The 25531-nt window shown below is 38.6% G+C and overlaps 1 protein-coding gene across 7 annotated transcripts in view; it reads right to left on the bottom strand.

Moving 5' to 3' along the window:
* Positions 1 to 11365: 11365 nt before the first annotated feature.
* ASB7 (ankyrin repeat and SOCS box containing 7) overlaps positions 11366 to 25531 on the bottom strand; it is a 28793-nt gene continuing 14627 nt past the window's right edge. For 3 of the 7 annotated variants that reach the window (XM_083870776.1, XM_083870775.1, XM_083870774.1), the window contains 2 exons: positions 23349 to 23954; positions 11366 to 14188 (listed from right to left, as the gene is read on the bottom strand). In XM_083870776.1, the coding sequence (XP_083726902.1) occupies positions 14049 to 14188; positions 23349 to 23954 (746 nt within the window). In that variant the 3' untranslated portion in view covers positions 11366 to 14048. Of the gene's footprint in view, positions 14189 to 16285; positions 16614 to 20897; positions 21065 to 23344; positions 23955 to 25531 lie in introns of those variants that run through there. The other 4 variants (XR_014591048.1, XM_083870777.1, XM_083870778.1 and 1 more) reach the window with 4 other exon arrangements.

The following is a 25531-nucleotide window of genomic DNA, read 5'->3' as shown; positions in this document are numbered from 1 at the left end:
GTCACCAGATCAAGCCAGTGGCCAATACAGGCGACAACAAAAATTTCCAAAGCTGGACTATTCTTCTTGTGAGTTGGTTTTATTTCCAGCACAGGAAAATCCTTCCCAATACAGGGAAGCTCCTGACAAAATCAAAGTGGCTGGTAACAATTTGCTTCTTTCTTCTCTCAGACCCAAGTCCAAAGCCCACCAGCAGTGGTGGGAAGTCCCACTGGCTTCACCAGGCTTTGGCACAAAGCCTCAGCACAAAGAGCTGATGGGGATGAAGTTTTGGAAGCATGGAGGTGGCTAACAGATCCCAGAACATGACAAAGCACTTAGAGCATTTGCATACAAATGCTCTTTGCTTGTTTATTGCTTCATCTGCTGCTTGTAAGTCCTTTTAACACACCCTCTAATTCTGTTATTACAAAAAAAGAGTGCATGCAAATAACTGCCTGAAGTGAACTCAAGCAGAGAACAATCCATTAGCCACTGTGCTTATATTCAAAAAAGTGTTAGAAACCCTCAGTAAGGAATAGTGGTTTGAGGGGAAAACCCTTGGTATTCAAGCAACTGCTGCAAACACACAGCCCTGAATTACACGAGCTAGAAGGCAGAATTCAAAATGCAAATATTCATATTAAAACAAACTGCTAATTAAGAGCAGGCTTCGTTATAGAGATTATCCATCTTTAAAGACTCTACCAGACATGCACATCTCCAACACAAACCAAGAAGATACAGAGAAATAACTCCCAGGCTGAGCCCCATTCTCTTCTTGTCCTTCCTGACCCTACAACGGCCATTAGACACATCTCGAATGTTTAGTCTGGAAAACTCGGGGTCAGCTTTCATGGGGAGCCATGAGAAAGGAGCAGCTGTGGCAGGGCCAAGTGACACTGTGCCCTGTCCCCTGCCTGGGCGAGGACCCCGGGAGCGGCTGCCAGCAGCGCTCCAGCGCCGATTCCCAGGCCTCCAACGGGCTCCGTGGGCTATTTAGCAAAAACAACTCACTCTAAAAAATACCAGAAGTGACCCTGTCCAAGGATTATCTACAAAATCTCTCCTGCTCCTTGTATTTTTAATGAAATAAAAGTATTTTCAATAGTGGGAATGTCAGGGTTTGGGCCAGATAAACAAGTTAGAGAGACCGAGTGCCGAGTTTCACCGATGCAGACTGGCATAAAATTAGGAAAAAAGTGCAGGAGTCACTTGTCAGATTTTAACCCTGGAGAAATAAACTCAAATGTTGACGTAAGAAAAAAGTATTTCTCAAGGCATGGCCTCATATAATTTCCATTATTTGCCTTCCTATTGCCACCTGTTATTTTGAGAACTGTTTAAATAAAAGAAACACAGCACCAGCCCTATCATACATTATATTATTTCTCTAAATATGGCTCTAAAAATGGCTTTTAAAAACATACAGTTAATTCAGTGTAGAGAAACTTGTTTTACTGAAATAACTTGACAGCCTGAACTCCAAGAGATTTTTCCAAACTTCAGAGATTACCCTGCTGTTGAACATTGGGTCCAACACCTTCATACTCATCATGCCCAAAAGCAGGTGGACATCTTTTAAAGACACATTAAGTTGCTCTTTGGAACTTGTGTTTCAATACAATCAATCCAAAAGGGGACAATGAAGATTTGCCACATTTTTCTGAGTTGTATTAACTACAAAAAACTGTTGGTATCAGCAACAGTTGAGCAGAATGAATTATGGAGAACAAATTTTGAATAACTGAATTCAGAACAAGACTTGCAAACCTGATGGCCACTCAAACATTAATTTGTGACAAGGGCAACCAGAGTTTCTTTTGGGATAAAGTGTCCACTGATGCAATGTCAGTTTATTCACAGATGCACCTATTCTACATCCATAATGTAGAGATAAAACTGCTGCTCTTGTTTTCAGCACCCTGCATGTTCTCACATCATGCTGAGAATAGAGAATGACCATTTTGCTCCTGAAACACACGTACAGGACTAAGAACAGGCATGTTTTCATCTCTGTATCTGCTGGGGGCTTCTGTTTCAAAGAAGAGAAAAGAAGTCTTTCTTCTGAATGCATACGATCATCATTGAACACATTATCAAAACTGAAAGCTGAATACAAATTCCTATTTAGAAGAACATTAGAAAATTCGTAAAGGCACAGGGAAATAAATCATTGCATTCAGCCAGTTCCCTCTTCTCTCACCTCCAAACAGAGGTTTGATTCGTGCTGGCTTTTTTTTGAGATTAGCTAACAGTAATATTTCCTTGTATGGTAGAGATTCCTACAATTACAGCTATAGAGGACTTAGATCCCACAGCAAACCTCCAAGAATGAGTAATGGTCTCATTTTCCGTTTGCAATACTGAGCAAGAGCCAAGGGCAACCCACTGATACCAGAGGATTTGGACCATGGGTTTCAGTTTTGCCTCCTGCTCTTGTCAAAGGCCTCTGCTGAAAGCCTCCTATAAACAGGACTTTATAAAAGCGGCTTTTCAAGGTTCCATAGAAATTCAAATGAACTTATTTCCTTTGTCATGGATTTCTGAGTCATCTTTTCTAAGGGAGGGGAGAGGAAATATAATCAGAAAAGGGAATTATTCCTATTTTACTAGAGGGAGCAGATCTACACTAGTCATCCTTTATCTTGTCATCTTCCTGACCACAGTATTGTGAAAAGCCCACAAGCAGAAATGGCAACAAACATCAATGAAATACTGTGCTCTTTATATCATTAAGTTCTGCCATGAGGAGGAAGGGAACCCATGGCATCTTTCAACCCTGCCTTTGTTACTCACACCATGCCTTCTGGAAGGCACAGTACACAAAATGTTATGCAAAACCAAGCCATTCCTGGTAGCTTAGCAAGAAGCATTCATTACACAGCAGAAAACTTTCGTTTCAGTGTGTCCTTGTTGACTGAGCTGACAAAATCCGGAAAAAATCTGTCACGAGGCCAGAGCCGTCCAGTGGTGGGGGCAACAAACAGTCCTGCTCCCCTTTCCCACCACCTTCTTCAGTGGGATACACTGTAATTCCCAAGAACAGAAAGTTGGAAGCATGGGGAGATGGGTTGTACCTAGCCCTGGGTACTACCAACATGTCAAAATGGTGAAGTCACAACCTCCAAAACATGCTGCTGCTCTTCTGCAACAGGTGGTGAAGCTGCTCTGTGCTGAAACAGGGGTTATGGTCACAGCTTTTGAACTCTTCTCTTTAAGAAACATTTTATGGGAAATTGTATTTATGGGAGCTGGCTATCATTACACCAGATCTTGGAAAAGCACAGTGCTTTCTAGTGAAAGCTTAAAAAAAATAGCTAAATCCCCAAAGCCCCCCTTTTTCCAGTAACTGAAAGGAAGACCCATTTGAATTTCTAGTCTGCACATTTCCTTCACTTTCCATCTAAAAAAAAAGAGCATTTAGATACAAGGGTGTCAAGTGATATGAATCATCTTTAAAGCATTCAGTTTAATTAGACAAGGATAAGGAGGTTTAAACAAAGTCACTGAAATCTAATTCTCTGTATGAACTCCTATCATACAGAAGAGTGAAATCAGTAAAAGTGGAAAAGCAAAGGTTTAATTGAGCTTATTTGTTACAGTCACTACTCTTGAACAAAGTGGATTTTATGGCCATGAACCTCTGTGGGAGCGTAAGTCAAGGTCATGGTGACAATCCATCATTTTGGGGAAGAACCCTACTGTAACCTCACATCTGTGCATGGCAGGAATAAAAGGCAGCTGTGAGCAGCTACTCTGAGAATAAATCCTACTCAAAACCCACAACATTATCTATGCTGGGGTATGTTCTGGTAAGGCAGATGAGTCAAGGGAACTTCAGCTCATCTCCTGCCTTCGGAACAGATGCCACCACCCTGACATGGACAGCCAGCTGTGGAGCCAGACTTCGTTTACACACTACAGTAAAACCCCTAAGTTTCTTAATAGTACACAAAACAGACACTCAAGGTTTCAATTCCAAGTAGATTTTTTTTATGCAGAACAGTTCACGTTGCAGATTCAGTAATAGATTTGGGAAAAGGGGATTGGAGAGGACATGGATGAGGACAGAGAGAGCCTCATGTCATGTCTAAGAGATATGAGGCTTCAAGCTGTGCTTTTTCCTCTGCATGGACTGAAAAAGACAGCACCTAATTGCTATCTCAATTCAGTATCAGTCCAGATTTGTTTCAACAAGAGTGTTCCCTCCAGCACCAGCTCTAATGCAAGGAAGAATTTAACATCATTAGAGCAACCATTCCTGCTGACAGGGGCAGTGCCGCTTGGAGCACTTGATGGTCTCTTGACCCTTAAGGTAAGGGAAGAACAAGAACCCAAACAAACACCCAAATCAAAGTCCATACATTTTTTGTGTTCTTCTCTGGGCAACCAAGTGGCATTGCTTCTTTGTTACTTCACAACCAAGAGAATCCTCCAGAGAAGGGTCTATAGTGCCTTATCAGAATCAAAACAGCCTCAGGGAAGACCTGGTGGGTCTGCAGCAGTGAAGAGCATGGCAGCAGCAAAAACAGTGAAGGGAGCAAGGGAATCTCTAAGTCTGATTTTAAAGAGGAAGTCTGAACAGGAATCATTTATTACCCCCATGATTATACAAGAAAATGATATTATCAGCGAGATGAAAGACTGTACAGAGAGACAGCAACATTCATTACTTCCCAGCTGAAATCAGGACTCAACCTGGAAACAAAAGCTTCAGCTCCTCTGCGGTTGGGTAATTAAACACAGAAGGGACTGAAGAGAAAAGGCTTTTCATTCACCATCATACAGACCTTAAAGGTGCATTCAAACTTCTTTCCTGAAGCTGAACTTTCATCCAGCTACCAGGATAAAGTATTTGGCTCAAGTAGATGGAAGTCTGGCCTTCCATCTCCCACTGAAGAAACAGGACTCATCCACATGGAGGTTTACTGTAATACTTTGGGCTGTTAAGAGTTAGGGTCATTTCAGTTTTGGAGGTTTAGAGCAACATTTTTGTCTGACCAGCAGCCTTACCCACAGCAGAAAGGGAAGGTGAACTGTGGCACTTTTGCCAGAGGAAAGAGCTATTCCAACTCATCGGTGAGGTACAGTTCTCACTGAGCCACGGGCACAGACTCTTTGTAGTGCAACACACAAAGTATTACACAGTCCAGATGTAGCTCTTAACAATGACAACCAAATTCTCACTGGAGGGATAGTTTTGCATGGCATAATTCACTACAAGTGAAAACTATGCGAGCCAAGAGAAAGATATAATCTAATTATTTCTGGTTTCTCAGGGCTGAAGGTGAGAGGAAAATTTAAAAGCAAACAAAGCTGCATTGCTCAACGTGGAATGCTGCAATATAAAGAAGTGAAAATTAAGGCCCTGCACAAAACATGTCAATTTTCGATAGATATGGCACTAACATATATTAATATTTTTGACAAGCCAAGAATGTCAGATTTCTAAGCACAATATGAATCACATTAGAATTAAGAACAGCTGAGCCTGCACAACAGATTATACAAGTATTTATGAAGCACAGGAAATACTCAAAGCCAGCAAGTTCAGCTGTATACCAATATAACTAATAACTGTTATGCTCCATGTATCTGCTAAAAAGCCACTTTATTGACAAGATAACTTCAAATTAACAAAATACCGGATAAAATATTGACCATCCAGGCAAAATATAGGAGGCATTAAAAATGCCCTTTAAAAGCCTGTTCTCATTAAAAGTTGTTCTCTTACCAAGACTGAAGGAAGATCAATGAATCATGAAAGCAATTCAAGTTGAGCAAAGTTCTTCTTTGCTCAAAATGGCAGATTTAAAAAAATGCTGGCAAAATGGCTGGAGGAAAAAAATAATCAGTGTGCCCAAGCTCGGGAAGAAGAAAACACAAACCGCAAGATTCAATTTGCAGCAAAGATGATCTGAAGCTATTTATCAGATAAGATTGAAACTGTCTCTATCTGGACACCTTTCAAAGAACTCTTATTTGGAATCATGAAAGTGTTTTCGACTATTGGCTGAAAACAACTGATGAGACTCCTAAAACAGCCCCTTAATTTAATTTATTTGGACATGAATAAATTAAAAGCAGAGTTACAGGATACAGTACTAATAATGCAGATATGTCATGGTAACATTTTTTGTGCCCTTAATCAGTTTGATTCATTAAAATAGTAACTGGTTGTGATGTGAAAGAGCTTTGCTAAGTGTTAGAGTCTTAAAAAAACATAAGATAAATCAGTGATTTGGAATGAAACACTGGAATTGAAGTCAATGAAAATGTGGGGTAAGATATTTTGGTTTTATAAAAAAAAAAACCATTGAGTCTTTAGCCAAGAAAGCTCAGAAATGTCCTGAGCAGTATCACAAAAAGTGACATCACATTAGATTTTTTTCACTTGGACACCTTTCAATTCACCTGCTGCAATGGTCTCCTCTGGAGCAAGGAATGTCTCATTCCCCATCTTCCTCAGTGAGGTGTGGAGCACAAGTTGTGAAAAGGGAGAGAAAGTCAGCACTGATTCCAAAGACAAGAACTGGAAGGAGGTGGGTGCCCACAGAATCACAGACTGGTTTGGGCTGGGAGGGAGCTGAGAGTTCATCTCATCCCACCCCCTGCCATGGGCAGGGACACCTCCCACTATCCCAGGCTGCTCCAAACCACCCAGCCTGGCTTGGGGCACTTCCATGGACATGGCACCCAAACACAAACACACCAGAGCTCAAGGTAAGGTGCTCAGGGAACCAGAAAAGACCAGAAAAAGGCCCATGAGCTTCAGTCATTTGTTCACAAGAGCAGGAGACATCAGGACTGGGCTCCATCCAGCTGGGAACCTGCTTTGAATGACCTTTTGGGGTCAGCCTCAGAGATTGTGTAACAGTTTTGTTATTTTTCTCTCTCTGTGGCACAGTTTTAACAAACCTGTAATCACAGCACTAAAAAACGGGAATGTGAGTACAAATCCCCATCCTTAATTGCTTTGCCTGGTTCAGAGTGGGAACTTTTAATTCAAGTCTTCCACTCATCAGGAGGGTGCCTGAACCATCAGAAAACACAGTGACTTTTTTTCTGGCTCACTAACCATTAAATAACTCACACAAAGTTGAAAAGGAACAGACTCAAATACTCACACAGATTATTTTATATTAAGGACGTTCAAACTTCTAAGCCCAGCAACCCACATACCAAACATTTCTGTAAGATCAAAAGGCACATTTTCTGCTCTCTCCCTCACACAAATCCCACACACATCTAAACTTCATCCTCTTACCAAACATCCTGGGCACTTTATTTTCAGACTGACTGCTCTCTAAAAATTATTTGGTTTTGCTTCCTAGCAGCTATATTAAAATCCATTATGAGATGAGCAATATCCAAGAGAGCCAGGGGATGGATCTCAAGTTGGGCAGCTCGAGACAGACACAGCTTGGAAGTGATTTTCAGTAACCCACATCCTGCAGTCAGGTACTCTGAGGTTTGAAAGCATTAGATGAAGCTGAATTGAAATTTCTATTACTCTATGGAAAAGCTATAATCAGGTAGGAACAGATGAGAACCTAAAAATCCCACTTGTATTGGTTTGTAGGTGGACAAGACGTGGACAGTAACTTTTCCCAGCATCACCTTTGACTTATCATGGACGAGGGCAGATCTGACAGTTCCAAATCCACAGCATCCAGAGATGCTATTCAAACTCACCACCTTGTATTTTAAACACACTGTGAATGCAGACTGCAAGTAATCACACACTCAGGAAAGAATATATGAACCTGGTGTTGTGCTAATGTATATAAAATTTAATCTCTAATGGCTTCAAAATTAATTAAGTCTTTAAAATAAAATAAGTTTACATTTCATTGCAGATCTACTTCAATCTGCTGTATTAGAGAATAAACAGACCTGTTAAGTTTCTCAAGATATGGAATAGAACATCAAACTGAAATTTCTCACCAACTAGGTATCAGAGTTTAAGTAACTAGTAAAACAGGCAATGTTTTCAGGAGAAAAATAAAATTGTCTGCTGGTTGCTTATAAAGTTGGCTTGAACTACAGAATCCCTCCTAGTGCTCTTTCACAGTGTTTCACAAATACCTTCCAAAAATACTCTCCTCATTAGACCATAAAAAAGGGAGCAGGACTGCAAGCTGACCATTCAAAGCAATTATTTGCTCTTTCACACCAGATTAAATGTTGAGTAACCACCACCTTCAGTGGAGTTAACAATGGTCCAAGTCAGAAATTAGGACAGAATTTAGTAGAACACTTCCATTAACTTCCAGTTACTTGTGACAAAACAAGAGATGATCTATTTGGAGTCTAGTAAGACTGCAAATAAACTCAATTTCTGCTATTCAGAATAGAAGAGTTATGGCAAATTTTGTAGTCTTTAAGAAAGAATAGATGGTTTTGCTGTAGATCAGTTACTTACAGACCTATGTTTTCTCCTAGAAGTGTTTACTCTTGTAATGTACTGCCTGTAAACTTCTTTTCATTCACCTTTCTCACTCCTTTTAGGACTATTTAATGGATGCTGAGGGTTCTGTAAAAACACTGCAACAGATCAAGTCAAAAGTGAGGGACATACAGACCCTGTAGCACCCACCATTCTCAAACCCACTTGTTTTAAGAGTACACCAACTCTACCATGTGAGAAACCAGCAAGTCTGAAGAAGGCTCAGAAATACTTCCAGGCCCTTTACAAGCACCTCTGGAGATGCTCAAACATCCTTCTTGTAAACATGACAACATTCAGAACTTACCTGGGACCTCACAAACAGCAGCCAGCAGCACTAGAGAGCCCAGATGTGGAGGAAACAGCTGGAGCTCTGACTTCTTCACTAGACAGCTGGAGACTTCCCAATAAAAGTCAGCGCAGCTTTCGATCCCAGTTTTTTTGCTGTTCCAGCTGCACGTTGTGGTGCCCTGGGGAATAAACTGGCTGAAGAACTCCTGGTAGCATGGTTTCATAAAGCAGTGTATACACCTGCTTTGTTTCTTATTGCCCTGGGATTAAATCACATGCTGAGCTTGACTTTGGCTAATAAGTCAAGGAGTAGAATCCTACAGCAGAGACTCAGTGTGCCAGTGATAAAGCAAAAAGCACATTTTAGTCAATTCCAATTTCCAGGAATGGGATAAAACCTTTGAGGTGATGGTAGCCCCAAACCAAAGCAAATGGGAGAGACTTGAGCAAAGAGAATTTAAATGCTTCACTCCAGCCTGTCTGGGAAAACACACAGCAGAGCCTGTTCTTTGCTCTGATAATTTCTCTTTCAAATACTCTAATTTTTTTTGTTATTCAATATGGTAAAACCCCCCCATGTTTTGCCATATAAAATAAGTACACTTCTCTATCACCCACTTCTACCAATATATATAAAGATTGTATATTCTAAACACATCATTTGTCAACAGTTTGTAAATCAGGTTTTCCCAAGTAGTAACATTAGCCATTAATTGTTTTAAACTTCACAAGTGAACACTCAAACAGGAAATATGATACATAAACAGGAACAAAGTCTTTAGCACAGCATTCAGTAAAGTCTAGCCAAAGTCTGGCCAGTCTGCTAGAAACCATCAGCAGCAGCTCTAAACACAACTGCTGGTTGAACAGTAAATGTTCTTCCAGTGATGTTTGTGCAGTTTGCTACTGAGCCACGAAAACAGCATTTTTCCCCTACTACCCTTTAGCAGTTATGTCTTGAAATCTAGTCTCCTTCCTCTCCAAATTTTTAAGAGCCCAAAACTCTACTGCAACTTTTGGTTGTACATTTTTCTCATGAATGAACTCAAATGTTCCAGTTTCTATTTGTGTGTCAGGAATATTCATACGACACCCCCCCCCCCTTTTTTTTTTTTATTAGTTGTAAATAGACAAATAGACCCTAAAATGCATCCTCTGTTTGGTAATTTTTGTACCTCGGTCAGTGCATGAGCTTGAGGAGAAAAGTGAACCTGTCAGCAAATGCTGAAGCGGCTGTGCTGGAATCTGAGCAGGGAAAACCCAACCACTCCCAGTTTAGGATCAGTTTGTTCCCCCTTCCAAAGCCCAGCTCTAGAATGAGTTTTGTTTTACTGGGAGGGTGGTGAGGCCCTGGCACAGGTGCCCAGAGCAGCTGTAGCTGCCCCTGGATCCCTGGCAGTGTCCAAGGCCAGGTTGGACAAGGCTTGGAGCACCTGGGACAGTGGAAGGTGGCCCTGCCCATGGCGGGGGATGGCACTGGAGGAGCTTTAAGGTCCCTTCCACCTCAACTATTCGATGAGGGTTTTGTCCATATTTACTGGTAAAAAAAATCACATTACAACTCATGAGACATCTGAACACCCATGTGAGGGAGCATTTTGAGTCCCAAATGCATTACAGAATCATGTACCCCAGAGAAGGGAACAGGAGTAGAAGAGACAGACAAACATTGAGAGAAAACGTGTAAAGTGGTATTATGTTATTAAAACATTACATTAGAAATAAACAGAACATAAACCCAAAATAGGTTTCAACCAGGTTTAACTTTTTTCTTTTTCTTTTTTTTTTTCTTTTTTTTTTTTTTTTTTTAAATTCAAATTGACCCAAAGCAAAAAAACTTACATTGCAAAGGAAGAACAAAATACATGATGGTATTGGTAACACAGCATTGCATGGAAGATGCACTTATGGACAGGTTTTTTCCTCCAAACCAGCCCATCTTGGTAAAGATGCCACATCTTTTCTTTTGCCTCTGGGTATTTATCTGAAGAGTTTGTCCAGATGTGTTCTCCTATGATTGCCAACCAGAGCCTGAAAAACTGAATTTTCCACGCTATTCCAAGGAAGCCAGAGTTATTCCAAGCATGAGTGATAGTGAATTTAAAAAAAGAAAAAAAAAAGAAAAAAAAAAAAAAGAAAGAAAACAAACCCAAAACAAAACAACCCACTCAAGCTTTTCAAACTAACAAGTATTGTCTATAATGTAAATAGTTTAGAAATATGGTAATTAAATAATCTAAAAAACACTCTTACTCTGCTGTACATTTATAAACATAAATATTTACAAAAACTTTCTGCTTTGTTTTAAAGGATGAGGTTTGCAGTTTGTTAATGATCAGAGTCTTTTACTCATATTGATTCTTTGGTGTGTTTGCCAATTTTTTAAGGTTTATTAAAAGTGTTCAACCGTGAATTTTAAGGTAACGGAACGAGGCTACATCACAAGTCTCTATTGTGGACTTCTCCTTCCACGTTCTAGTCCGAATGAAAAACAAAGGTCAGTTTGTTCTTCAAAGTATTTGTGCACAATATTGAAAATAATAATTTTTAAAAAAAGACCAAATTCCTCTTTATTGAAATTTGGGTGGGATTATAAATGAATGATCCTACTTTATTCTGCACTTGAGCACGTGGATAACCAGAGATAGTGCACAGGACTATCAGGAGGTTCAGATCCACTGTGGTGCTTTGCAAGAATTCAGGTGAGAAACCAGCTACAAGAGCATTGCAAAAAAAGGGTGAGGAATTCCCTCCACCCCTGGGAGAGGAGAGGATGAAAATTAATTTAAAAGAAAGGCTTTCTACTGGCCTGAAACATATGTGTGTTCCCTTTTAGATGTCAGTTACTTAAAAGAAATAACCAAAAAACAAACCTCAAACAATAAATAATGGAATTACACATTTCTTCATTAAATAGCATTCTTGTTACCAACAAAGTCTTTCATAATTTTCTTCAGTCACAGCAACAGACAGAACAAATAATTTGCCTTAATATAGATTGCAACTAAAATATACTCTAGATTACCTTAGAAAATATTACTGTAAAAATTCAGTGGGGAAGGAGACATTGGTTTAGACCAACTTACAAGTGTAGTGAACAATACTAAGTCTGTTTTGTATTGGTTTTTTTTAAAGAAAACAGTTTTAAGATCCTGGTTTCATGTCAGAAAACGGAAGATTTGTGTTAAAACCTGCCAGTCTGCCCTGTCTCAGCACTGGAGAGCTCAAAGATTGGAATGGCTGATCTTCCCTCCACAGGGGCCAGGAGACTCAAGCCACACTCGAGCTCCTGCTCACACCCCACAGCTTGTCCCTACTCCACAGATACAACCAGGAGGAAGCACTACAAGCTCTACAACCCAGTGTTAGGCTGGACTTGCTTACTCACATTGCTGAGACATGAACTTCTGGTCACTGCTGCAGCAGCTGGACTTGAACCGGTACAAGCTGGAGATAAAAAGGTTCAACACCCCATTCCCAACCCTCTGAGCCATGAATCTCCAAAATCCCTTATTGTTTGGAAACCTGATGCAATGCCAGGCACAATAGGGACAGATAATCCTCCTTGCTTGCCACGGTTCCGGTGCATCCATCAGCAGTGATCAGGTTCACTCTCAGGGAGCTGCAGTCCAGGGTTACCAAACATTAAAAGGAACTAGCAGAGTTAATTAATATGAGTTTACCTGCCTTAACCTTGCTTTTCCTATTTTTAATACTAACTATTTTGAAAGTGACAGTGTGAAACTTAAAAGCCATCATCATTCCTTTCATCTCCCACTCCAGTTGGTTCAACTGGTACGAAAGCACTCCTACTATCAGAGGGGCTCTTTTGGAGCCAGGCAGATGCCAAAATAAAAGTAGAGAACACTGGTAAGAACCTTATGCTGAGTCTGTAATGCCTTGAAAATAAAGAGAGGGAAACAACTGCACGTTTTGGCCCAATCTTTTGACAAGAAATTAATTTTTTTCCTACAATTAGAAACAAAACTCTGCAACAGATCTTTTGATACCTGGTTTCACATTCAGTAGCCAGATTTCAGCACTCCTCTCAGTTTCTGCTTTCAGATTAATTGCAAAATTTGAACGTTCAGTGTCAGTGGGGCTTTTCTTCTTAGTTAATAACTTATGTGCACTTCCAGCTCTCTAACCTGAAACAAACTGAATTTCAGAGCAATCAAAACAACCCCCGCCCCCTGCACTGCTTTTAAAACAAAATAGTTTGGCCAATTCACTTTCTTTTTTTTTTGAAGTGGACACAATTTGGCTTGAGAACCCGTAGATAAAATCTCAACTGAAAGTGAAATAAAGCAGGTTATACATTCATGAAATTCAGGGAGTAATAATGAACAGCAACTGCTGCATAATTTCTGTAATGTCACATCGACACTACAGGGAAGCAGCAGCTCCTGCTCTCACAAATAATGCACTGAACCTAAATGAGGAATAGTGGGGGAATCACACATCAAGGGAAAATACATCAGAGAGATTATTGCACAGGAGGCACTGTATGAGCAACAGAATACATTGGCTTCAAAAAATTTAAATTTGTTTCCTCTTAAGTTAATGTAAAAAATACAGAGGCTATGCCTCTCTGTAGTGTACTGTCACTGGTAAAAACAGACTTACAAACAGCCCATTCAACAGGGAATGTTGGGGAGGAGGGCCTGAATTTCCTGGGCATCCCAACTACAGTAATTAGGAAAAGAAAAATACAAAAAAAAAAGAAAAAAAAATTTAAAAAAATAAAGAAAAGCCAATGTATAGACCCTCAAATTGAACAGGGTAACTGCATTCTTTTTCCTCAATTTCCAAATTATATTCATACAGTACCCAAGGACATGTCGATTATCCACTCTTCCCTCTGTCCTGCAAAAACAAACAGCTGGCAGAGACAGGGGTCCTAACAGACAGGGCTCTGGAGGTCTATCTGTATCCTTTTGCAGGACTGGTGCCTTGATTTCCAAACTTTTTATGTTCTTGCATCATTGCTCAGCATGCCAACTCAAGCCAACCGCTTCCCTCGAAGGGGCTGCCTTCCATCTCCACGGCAAGTCTGCACACATAATGTGAAAACAAACAAAAAACCAACAGCAATTCCTAAAATGCAGTATTGTATAGAAAGCTTGGACCTTGTAAACTTGGACCAAGAAACCAAAAATTAAGACCTTCTAGCGTGTGGTATAAAAAACCCAAGGAAGTGTATACCTGCCTTCTGACTTCACAGAAAAATCAGAATTTGCATAGGATATACTTTATGCAAGGCAACAAGCCTCTTCAGTATCTGGAATAGAACTAAACTTGCTTAGAGTTCCTCTCTTCATGGATATCAGATATCATCAAATTTGTGTTTTAAGTAGTCTTTCATGACCTTGGCAATGGGTAGTTCATCAAGTAGTTTGAGGTTTTGAAGGCCTATACACTGACGGATTTTAATTCGGCATAGATCTTGCAAGTTTCTGGGCTGTCCTGAAAAGACAAAAGGAACAGATAAAAATAAAATGATCACATTTTAAACGTATTTTAAAGACATCATTTACTCTGCCAAATGACAGGGGTTTGCTGTTTCCTAAGAGGGAGAGGGAAGGGAAAAATTACAAGAGAATTACAAGTTAACACCTTTTTAATGAACTCAATGAAACCAAAGGGTGAATCCTAAAACCATTTTTACATGCACATAATCTTACTGATGCCAGTGTAAAGTGATTTTCACCCATGTGAGGATTCCCACCAGGTGGCAACATATGCTTATGCATTACAGAACAGCAGAACTCCACCATTTAACTTTTGTGGATTTTTTTTTATCCTTGGGGGAAAACCCCCTCAGTCTTACAAAAAAAGCCCTCTTCAAACAATGAGACAAAAAGTTCTAAGTTCAGCAGTAACAGGACTAGGAAGTTTCCTCTCTGAGGAATCAGAGAGTGAGGATTTATAAAAGTTATTCCAGGATCTTATGGCAGAGTTAAATAATGGGGTTTTCTTTCCCTTCTAATGAAAAGATAAAGCCTTCAAGCTTTGGATGCAGCCAAACCCTTGTCAAACAGAAAGGGATGAAAATGTGAATTAACCACTGTCCACAGAGGAAAAGCTTTACTGACATCACACAAACTCCAGCATTCCTGGCAAGAGTTTTCCAAAATAATCAATTCTATTTCAAGCTCATTCTTACTAGGAAACTACTCAAAATCAAACACCTTGAGAAACAGTCAGGGTTTGGTCTCTCTATCAAAAATAATCTTAAAATTTAATCAAGTCTTGTATCTGAATGTACCCAGCAATGGATCCCAAGGAAGAAAGAAAGAGAAAAAGAGCAGAACAAGAGACATTGAGAAATTCTGCCCCAATAAACCCTTCTAGCTTTCAGCACTGGTGCCTTTGGGCCTTCCTAGCCCAGAGATTGCACACAGATCTGTGTCTTTAATAGCTTGCCCTTAGTAAATCTGTCTAGTGTTTTTTGAACCCATTCATACTTTCAGTATCCAAAACATCCTGTGGCAACAAATTTCACAATATAATTAGGCGTTGGCTGGAAAACTACAAAGTAATTTTATTTATTTTAGATCTCCTTCCTGATGGCTTTGTTGCATGCCTGCCATTCTTTGAGTTACAAAGAAAATAATGAATAATTGTTCCCACGCCAGTCATGATTTTACATACCTTTATATAAACCTCCATCCTCCACTCATGCTCAGTACCTCTTCCCAAAGCTGAAAACTCCAGTTAATAACCCCCAACACGGGAACCACTCCAAACCTCTGAACAAACTGCCTGCCTTTGTGCTTTTTCCTCATTCTGCTACAGCTCTTTTGGAGTTATTCCAGTAACACATCAAAGCTGTGCTAATCAATATTTTGATCATCGACTTAACTATGTAAGCCTCTTTTTCTTTCTTTTTTTTTTTTCCTTCCTCCAAGCCAAGACTTGGTTATGGGACCTGATGACTGTCAAATTCAAAATACTCAGCACCCTGAACAATGTAGGTGCTTCTGTTGGTATCCATAGAAATGGGCTGACAGACAGGTAGGGATTTTTTAGACACTGGGATTTATCTTAAGCACTAAAATTATCCAGGGCAAGCCAGCAGAAGTAATGCATGAAAATAGTCTCAGTCTGCTTTTAAAGAAATTAGGTTTGAAATTAAAAAAACATGAAAATTTGAGTTTCCTTTATGGAAGTTGAAAATACTTTTATTATACTTATCACCACCTAAATGTCAATTTATTTTTAGTTAAATCCTTCATCCATGACTTAGAACACAGAGCAATGGTTACTTTGCCCACCAGTGGTTTCTTCTTGGCAATTTTTTTTTCCACCTGAAGGAAAGAATTTAGGCAACAGCAGAATGTTCAAACTTCAGGGAAAGAAAAGTTATTTTGGTAAGAAACGAAGCAATCTTACTGGTGATAAAAGAAATAGTTCTGATTCTTTCAAATAGGGCTCAGAATGGATGCACTGCTTCAAAAGTTCACTGCAAACAGCAGCACTACAAATGATAAAGGACTAGAGGTCTTTGTGTATTTTCTGTAGTAGAGTACACAATAAATCAGCTATGAGACACTGATTTCTGGTTTCAGAAATAAATGCCTTTTAATTAACATCCTATGTGGTTTTTGGGAACATAAAGGAACAGACAACTTAAAATACCCAGAAGAAATTGGTCATCAGTTAATTCAAAAAGACCCGATTATCAAATGTATGACATTTTCCCCCTGATAAGCCTAAAAAATATTTCCTGGGAATGTGTTAACAATGGACATTTCCAGTGTTAAGCACCAGTTGCTACATCTAGTGGCTGCTGGTGTCTTAGGTCACGCCTTGCAAATTCCAGGGTTATTAATGCATTTGTGATTTATTAGAAACGGTGTCTGGAACACTTACTCATTCTTGGTTGCATCTGAATGAAAAAGAAAAAAAAAATAAAGGATTACGGACCGATGTCAGTGAACCTTAGTTTGGCAAATGAAAAATGTTATTAGTAACTTGGCAAAGTAAGACAAGCTAAATGATGAATAAAGTTCTTTTTAAAAACAATTAGGAAGTAGCGACTTTGGTTATATCCTGCACCACAAGTTTGGGAAGTTACTTAGGCAAATATGCTGGAAAGGAAGAGAATTAAAAGAGAAAGAAACAAAAAAACCCCACAAACATGAAAGGTACAACTGGCCTAATTACCACTATCATGCAAAACAACCACATAAAAGTTCTGATCACCTTAAAAACATCCAGCACATCCCTCAAGGGCCACCTTGTTGCTGTAATTCTGGATTTGCTCATTTGTTCATCAAATCATTACATATTGCAGTCAAATTATTTTAAAGCAGTAATCAAATAAATTAAAAGTATTAATTACAGGAAAAAGATGCATAGTTCATCTTTTGCCTTCCAGAGCTTGTGCTCTGTGCTGGAAGGGAAAGCAGAAATCCCCACCAGTGGAATTCTGGTGTACAGTGTCCCAAACCTGTCAGAGAAGCTTCTTCCAAACAGAAGAAATGTAAACTATGAGCTTAAAGAATTGACAGGAATTGCTTTTTGATTTTTTAACCTAGATGCAGCAGACTTCAGTATATATAAAATTTAGGCATTTTCCTAAATTAGCCCTTCAGCTGCTAACAAAGTAAGTTTCTGAGCTTTCTCCCACTAAAATAATTATTTTACTTGAATAACAAAATGAGCCTTTTAAATTATTATTAAAAGATCAGCCTTTGCTGGCAAAGCAAAGGAAAAAAACCCCATGTTTTAACAGCAAGAAATTACTACAATTAATCTGAATTTCCACTCAAAACTCCATTCCTTTTCTGCAGCATTAAGATTTTTCTGGTATGATATCTGAGTTTGTTGTTCTGTCCCAGAGGCAGACAAAACTTCCATTTAGGATTTGCCACCTGGCCAAAGAACTGTGGCACTGTTAAAACTGCTCTGCATTTATACCTGTGTCTTCCCTCTGCAGACAATGCTCCCCAAGAAATAAAACACTAATTCACCCAGTAAGTCTATATTCAAGGACCATTAAAGGCATATTTGTGATCACTCTGACAACACTGGTTTTTGGGGACTTTCATCCAGTTCTGTAAAGCTGGAAAAGGGGAATCCCTACCCATTTCCTCCACTGCAAATGCAGAGCAAAAAAATACATGTAATCATACAATGTAAAAATTATGAATTGACCTTTCTGTTACCCAAGACAAAACTTGGGAATAACAGAGATTAATACATTGTAGGCTGCAATAAGATCCCCTCTGATGTATTGTTCTAACTACTAAAAGAAAAGTACTTTTAAAGCAAACAATCAGTGTCATTGGTTTGAGGAGGATAGGCTGTTTCTGAAGAAATTAAAAAATGAAAAATAACATCAGTGACATATTTCAGAAGCCGCCCACAGTTTTCTCTACAATATTAATGCATCTCTCTAAAAAACCTTAGAGTGGAATTTCTCAAACTGGAGCCTCTGTCCCTCCTGGGAATTCTGAAAGGCTGAAAACAGTAGCAAGAAACCATTTGGTAATTTCTTTTTAGCTACAAAGGGAACTTAAAAATAAAAATCCTCTGAAACATTTTACAAAAATATGTCGAAACCAAGCTGATGTATGCTGGCAACAGCTCAGTTCCTCTAGAATATCAGGAAAAGTATTTATTTCTGCAGCAAACCCTTAAATCCATCCCTTATTTCACAGCGGTGAAAGAATGCAGCGACTGCCAGCAATTAAAACTGAGTTCTGAATTTGTTGGCTTTTTTTAAGGGGGGAAAATGAAAAAGATAATTGAACTTATCAGGTGGAAACTCACACCCACCAGCCAGGAAACACACTGGGGAGGATGCACAAGAAGGGGATCACAGGGAAAGGTTGGGATCACCCAGGAAATGACTGAGGCTGAGCCGAACGGGAATTCGGCTGCTCAGCTCAGGTCTCAAGTTCTGGAAATGCACTGGCTTGTACTCTGTAAAAAAACAACAGCAGAATAATTGGAGAGGATATCTGGTTTTCCAGCATTCAAAACCTCAGAAAAAGCTAATATCAAAAAAATCTATAGGTCTAAAAGATTAGTATCAGACAAGGAGGGATGAGTGTGGAATTACAGAATGTTCACCGAGAGCGTGAACAGATTCCTCCAGCTCGACAGGACACGGAGAGCTTTGATTCTATTTAACTGGATATTATATAAGTTATTTTAAAAGTTCTAATTTAATACTGTGTTCAGCATGCCTCTGCTAGAATGTCTGAGCCTGACATATGTTTCCATAGGTCTCTGAAAAATAATTCCCCACAATGAGTTTTAGATGTCTATTAAATTTCAGTCTATCTGGCACAGAAATTATGTACTATTTTGGACTGAAAAATCCTATATGAAAAAGCAGAATGCCAGTAAGGCTCAATGTTATACTTAACAGGTATATTTAGCAATGAAATTAAGATTTGAATATGCTTGCAAAGGTATTTTTTTTAAAAAAAAATTGTGACATCTCTGTAAATTCAGTCTCGCTGAAATTGCTATGGAAATTCAACTAAGAATTTCAACACCATAATGTTTATCTATTTTTAGGAGACAGTAAGTAAAGTGCTCTGAACATCAAGACAAGCTTAAGATGCATTGTTATACTATTTTCAGATTATTTTTGCAGAGTAGAGCATAGGAGTACAAATGGGAGTAGAGCACGGCTGTACCTTAAATGCCACATATAAAATAGTCTTTAATTTTTTTACAAAGGCCTCTTTAAAAATTCTTTCAAAGTAAATTACTGTATATACCTACACGATATGATTCAACTACTTAATATAGTCAGCTGTAGAGTAGAAAATTATAAAATAATCCCCTTATCCTAGTTCCCAGTTTAACTGGATGACAAAGCAGACCTCAATCATCACTGCAAGATTTCCAGCAGCACCCAAGGAAACAAGTAAAGCCTGAGATTCCAGTAAAGATCTCCTATGTTATTACAAACATGAAAATACCATTTCCTTTGCAATTATCCATGAAACAAAATATGTAAAAATCTACTTAATTCACTACGACACTTCTGTACTCATAGAAGTTAAAACTATGTTGAGAGAAACTTTTTAAAACCTTCTTCCAATTAAAGAAAAAAATTCTAGTGAAAAGTCATCTTGATTAAGCCAAGGGATAGAGACAAAGGATGTATAAGGATTTCCTTAACAGAACTTCTGTCTCATATATAAATTTAAACACAAAATTACACTCTCGAGTCAAAGCCAAAGATCTGCCCTTTGAAAAATTTAAAAAAGCAATGCAGCTGAAACATTTGTAGTTAAACTCACTGGGTGACCTTTAGATGTTGTTCCAGAACTGAAGTGAATTCTTTGATACCTGTTGCCACATCACACTGCTCTGGCCAGATCATTTCCTGAGTTCTCTGTCTGGACACAGAGCAGCAGCTCCTCACAGCCTCTCCTGCTCCTCAGCTGAACACAGAGTCAGTTAAAGGAGGGTTATGGGGAGGGGGAACTTTCCAGGCTTTTAAAAAATTCCCTTCCTTAAAGATCCTAATTGAAATTTCTAGTACCTTGAAGTTTTTTTAAATCCTTATGTATTTTTCAAACACTTGCGTTTTTCTACTTCCCACATTAGTTTTATAAGTTTTAATATTCTCAAATCCCATTCAACTTCAAAATAAATAATTTCATCCTGGGCTGTGATTGCAGACTAATTTTATAAATATATACACTACCAATAAAAGTCTCTATGTATGTCTATCTTCATATAAATCATATACACCCATCTCTATTTTAATTTGCATTAGTGCATTCCAAGCTTAACACATTAACACTCCTGAAGAGGCAGGTTCACACCATGAGAAAACTGAAACATTTACACTGTTCCAAACCAACTCTTTATCAAATGATCTCAGGTACTATGGTGGCTGCCAATAAATGTTTTTTGAAATAGGAAAGTGTAATACAGATAAGGAGAAGGAAGGTCATTAATAAAATCATTGAGCAGTTTTCATTATTTTTTTTTCCCCAGGGAGACTTTGCTTATTTTTGTATTGTAAAAAAGAGAGAGGGGGAAAAAGAAAAACACACAAGTCTGAACAGCAAGTCAACAGCAGACTCACGGTCAAAAACTCTGTCGTTCCTAACTTCCAGCTTTGTGCTTAAATACTGAAACACAACTATAGAATAACTTCCTCTTGGAATTATTCTAGGAGCAAAGGAATCTCTACCTGTAACCAGGAAGAATATCAGACCTTCAGGGTCAAACCCCAAAATCCAATATCTTCTTGCAGACTCTCAGGGCCAATACTGAGTATTTCTGAGAGCTTGGTTTCTTGCCTGTCATTCCCAACCGGGGACCTGGGCTAAAGGCTGCCATTATTACCGATTACAATACCTACCAAAACAAAAAGAAATTCACAAATGATGTTTTCTGAGAAACTGAAACTGTACAAAGTATGTTTTCCAAGTATAAAAAAATAAAAATAGCTACTCACATCTTACATGTAGACTACTAAATAGTAACCCATTTGTATGCAGCATGCAACTGCTTTCACTTGAAAAAAGTTTTGATCGGTTTGATAACTATAATTTATAACTATTAATCTTTAGCCTTAAAAATGTTAATCTACTGTAAAAAATAAAAACTATTTCCTGATTTACTATCAAATATACTCTTCAAAACTTCAGATGCAGATATAAAACTTCCAGCTATGGATTTCTGTATAAAGCACTCAGTATAAGAGTCAAATAAACTGAAATTCCCGTTAAGCCCCATGAACAAGGCACAGTTGCCAACCTCAGAAGAGTTTCAGGAAGAATTCCAGTAGAGGAATTGCCCAAAAATTTTGTAAAGTTTTTTTCCTAGAAAATACATATTGCAGCAGACTCATAAACAAGGTTCTTTCCCAAAGTGCTACAGCACGAGATCTCAACAATTCCCTGTACAGTCAGACTTAACTGGAAACTCCACTACCAAAATGCCAGCTTGCTCTTTATCCATCTCATCTCTTACACAGCATCTTATTAAAGTAATTATTCATGAAATGCAGGGAAGACAGTGTTTGGATATTTATAAAAAGGGCAGCAGAGTTTGTTTACAGTGGTTTGTAAACATATATCGATAATTATTTTTGCTCAGAAGCACAGAGCTGAAACTGTTTTTGTCAGCACTGTTTTCCCAGTCCTCCCTCCAACAGCACAAAACTGGGATAGTTCCAACAATGGGCACAAATTAAAGCTACTTTTTTTTGGTAGCAGAATTTGCTTCTCACTTAACATTAAACCCTTAAGATACGGAATCTGCAAGCTGAATGTCACAGTACCTGTTTCCATTGGTCTTTAGACACTGAGGAAACACGGAGCAGCCTAAGCTTTCATGCTTACTGATACATCCTAAGACTGGAAAACTGCAAGTCTGGATATTATATCATCTCCTAAAATCCCTGACACTGCAACTATACAGTCAGAGGTTTCCAAAAAGGAAACCAGAAAGAAATGTGTTTGAATGAGAAAGGGCAGGCAAATTAAACCAAAATTTGCTTAATTGCTTGTATTTCTCATTATCAAGTTTCACCTTTTCAGAGATTCTCTTTCAATTTCAGATATGAACAAAAACAACACCACAAATCATGTAGAAAAAGAAAGGAAATTCCAAATGCTTATTTGTGTCAGTTACTGACAACAGATTTCAGCTGATTCACTTCCAGCCCACACTGAGTTTCAGTTTCTTTATGGAGTATATAGATTATCTAATTCTCATTAAAAAATTACCACATTCAAAAAAATAAAAGGAGCTGTAGGGGACAAAAAAAAAAAAAAAAGGATTTATGAAATACCCCATCATCTGCAGTGCAGAGATCATTCTAGCTGGATGATAATTTACCAGGCCATCTTAACATGTTTGAATTGGCAAACTCTGCTAAAAGCTTATCAGCAATTCCTAACTGCTTTAGGCAATACTATGAATATGAAACGTTAGTACAGCATTCCATGTTGAGAGAGGAAAACTTTCAGTAGATCTAGTACACCAAAAGCTGGTAATCAAAAGTGATTTGGATAATTAGGAGCCCAATACTTTTTCTAAATATCGAAAGTCACGATGAGTTAAAAATCTCTCGTATTTCAAAGACATCAACAAAATCAAATCAAAGCTACACAGCACATGAAACCCCTTCAAGGTGCAGGAATGAACTGTGGCATTTTGTTGTCTGGTTTAGGGGAGGGAAGGAGGGAATGTGGGAGAACACAAAGCAGCCAAAGCTCTTTTCTGCCCTAGTTGTAGTGCAGATGAAAAAGCCATCAACTGCCGAGGATTTGTATGGTAATAAAAAAGCAAAACAAAAGACACTAAAAAAACCCTAAACAAACAACAAAACCAAACTCAAAAATCTTACGTGCTAAGGCCAGAAATAAAATAGATTTTACAGTTAATAAATGTTTCCCGTAGATATTTAAAACAAAGCTAATTTAAATGAGGTACACTTAACATTAGCACCTTTGCCGAGTAAGAGATTCCCAGTATCACAATCCCTTCACCTTCCCAGAAATTTGCTAGTGCATTTAAATAGCATCAAGGGGCAGAGAGGAAGAATATATATCTTTTTTTTTCCTGGGGCTAAATTCAAAGAAGGCTTTTAGAGGACATTGTGTCCTGTGATTAACTTCTCTTACATACATACTTGTCACTTCTTGTAAGAAATCCAGACAGGGTCGGCTACTTCCAGAAATACTTATTGAAACAGCCAGTGGGGTCTGTCCTTCATAGTTCCTTGTGTTAGTGTCTGCTCCGTAATTATACAACATTTGTGCACAAAGCACATCATCTCTAAGAGCAGACAAGTGTAAGGGCGTCTGTCCGTCTTCCAAGCGCCCCAAGTTTGTATCGGCCCCTCTCTGGAGGAACATTCGGCAGTACGAGTGATTGCTTTTGATCACAGCGTATCGTAACAGGAAACCATTCTGAATGTCGATGTTGGCATTGTGGTCCAGGAGGATTTTCACACAGCTCGACCTCTCCCGGATAATGGCCAGCTGGAGTGGTGTAGTACCTTTATCGCTGAGTGGATCAACCTCAGCCTTGAACTCCAGGAGGAGCCTGACAAAGGAGTCTCTGCCGTAGTGAGCGGCGACGTGCAGGGGAGTCCAGCCGTCGTTGCTCTTGGCGTTAATAATGTCACTTCTGTAGTCGGATTCCAGCATCAGGCGCGCGATCCTCGCCCGGCCGTGCATGGCCGCGTAATGCAGGGCGGTGAAGCCTCCGATTAAGTCCTTAACTGTGGGATCAGCTGGAGTTAAAATAAAATTTTAAAAATAATTAGAAGGTGTTATGGTAATCCGGTGCTGGAAGAAAATTTTTTTTTCTTTTTTTTTTTTTTTTTTCTTTTTTTTTTTAAATTCAAACAGTAATTGTTAGTCTTTCCAGGCATAGCATGACAGGATTTTTTTTTTTTTTTGTACTTCAAACTAATTCTTGCTTTTGTGAACATGCTATTTTTGATACAAAGTTAAAATTGCATTTAAGAACGAGTTACAAAAAAAAAATAAATTTCTTTCACATACATATGTTTCCATTTGACAAATACTTTTCCACATCTTCCTAGCACTCTTAGGAATTAATTACTAATTACTCACATCTCTCTGTCCATCCAGTTTCCCCCCAGCTCTACAATATTACATTTTTTCCCTCAATGTTCAACTTTTTATTTTCCCTTGTGTTGCTTCTTGGTCTTAAAAAGAAGCATGTGTAGAAACATCTGCTGTCCCAAATTGCGGATGTTTTGTGGTCTGGCAGCATTGTATTGTTTTTAGGGTGTAATGCTGTATTAGGTAAAATGTTTCTCTGTGGTCTGCAGGATTTCCAAAGCATGTAGGATATATGTTATTTTAGATTATCTTGATAAAGTTTCTTTTCGTAGATGATGAATCTGTTTAGAATCTGTTCTGAATTTATAGTTTCGCAAAAATTTAAGAATGTAAAAAACCCACTTCTGAAAGGAATCAGATAAACTGTTAGTGCAGAGTACAGGTAATTACAGATTTATTTCCCCTTCACGCAGCACAAACACTGAAATTGATTTATTAATTTAAAAATTAAAATAATCCAATCAATTTACCTAATTTCCTCAGGATACCCAAATTTGCATGGCAAGTGACTAATTAATTACCCAAGGCAAGGTGCCATTTCTCAGCTAGAGAACAAGCCAGGCTGTGAGGTTTCTCCTTCCACCATGCATGGGTGCTGCTGTTGGACATTAAAAGGTACAAACCACAGTGTGGAAGTTTGAACACTTTACCAACCTAAGTTAGATACCATCTGCACCAGAAGACCTGCTCTAAGTTAAGTTCAAAATACAATATTAATTGCAGGCTACCCTAGACTGAACACACCTGAACACACAAAGGTGCAAACACAAAACAGGAATAAGCTTCCCAACCCACTGTGATCATATCCAGGTAACACCAAGACAGATATTACACCAAAATGAAAAGACTGGAAGGAAGGAGTAGAGAATACAGCTGCAAAGATGATCCAGCAACTTTAAGGATGTTTTTAAATGGAAAGAGAAGATGGAGAGGAAGGAAACAAATGAACTAACAAAAAAAAATCCAACATACAGAATGCAGCCTGGCTACACAGAAAAATAAGATGTGAGAACTGCCTCTAGTGCACAGAACAGGAATAAACATAGAAATAAGGGGTATATTAAGGAAAGTTTAGTTCCTTGCTAGTGACAGCTTTCCTCATCTCCTGTGAAAAGCAGAAGTTTCAGTGCTCTGAAAAGTCACACTAACCTGAGCTAAAGGAATGAATGAAGCACCCACAGCCCAGCAGGAAAATGCAGCCAGTGACTGAATGGGTGCT

This window comes from Zosterops lateralis (assembly GCF_965231275.1).
Source record: "Zosterops lateralis genome assembly, chromosome: 13".
Lineage (NCBI taxonomy): Eukaryota > Metazoa > Chordata > Aves > Passeriformes > Zosteropidae > Zosterops > Zosterops lateralis.
This window is presented reverse-complemented; position numbering and strand designations above follow the sequence as displayed.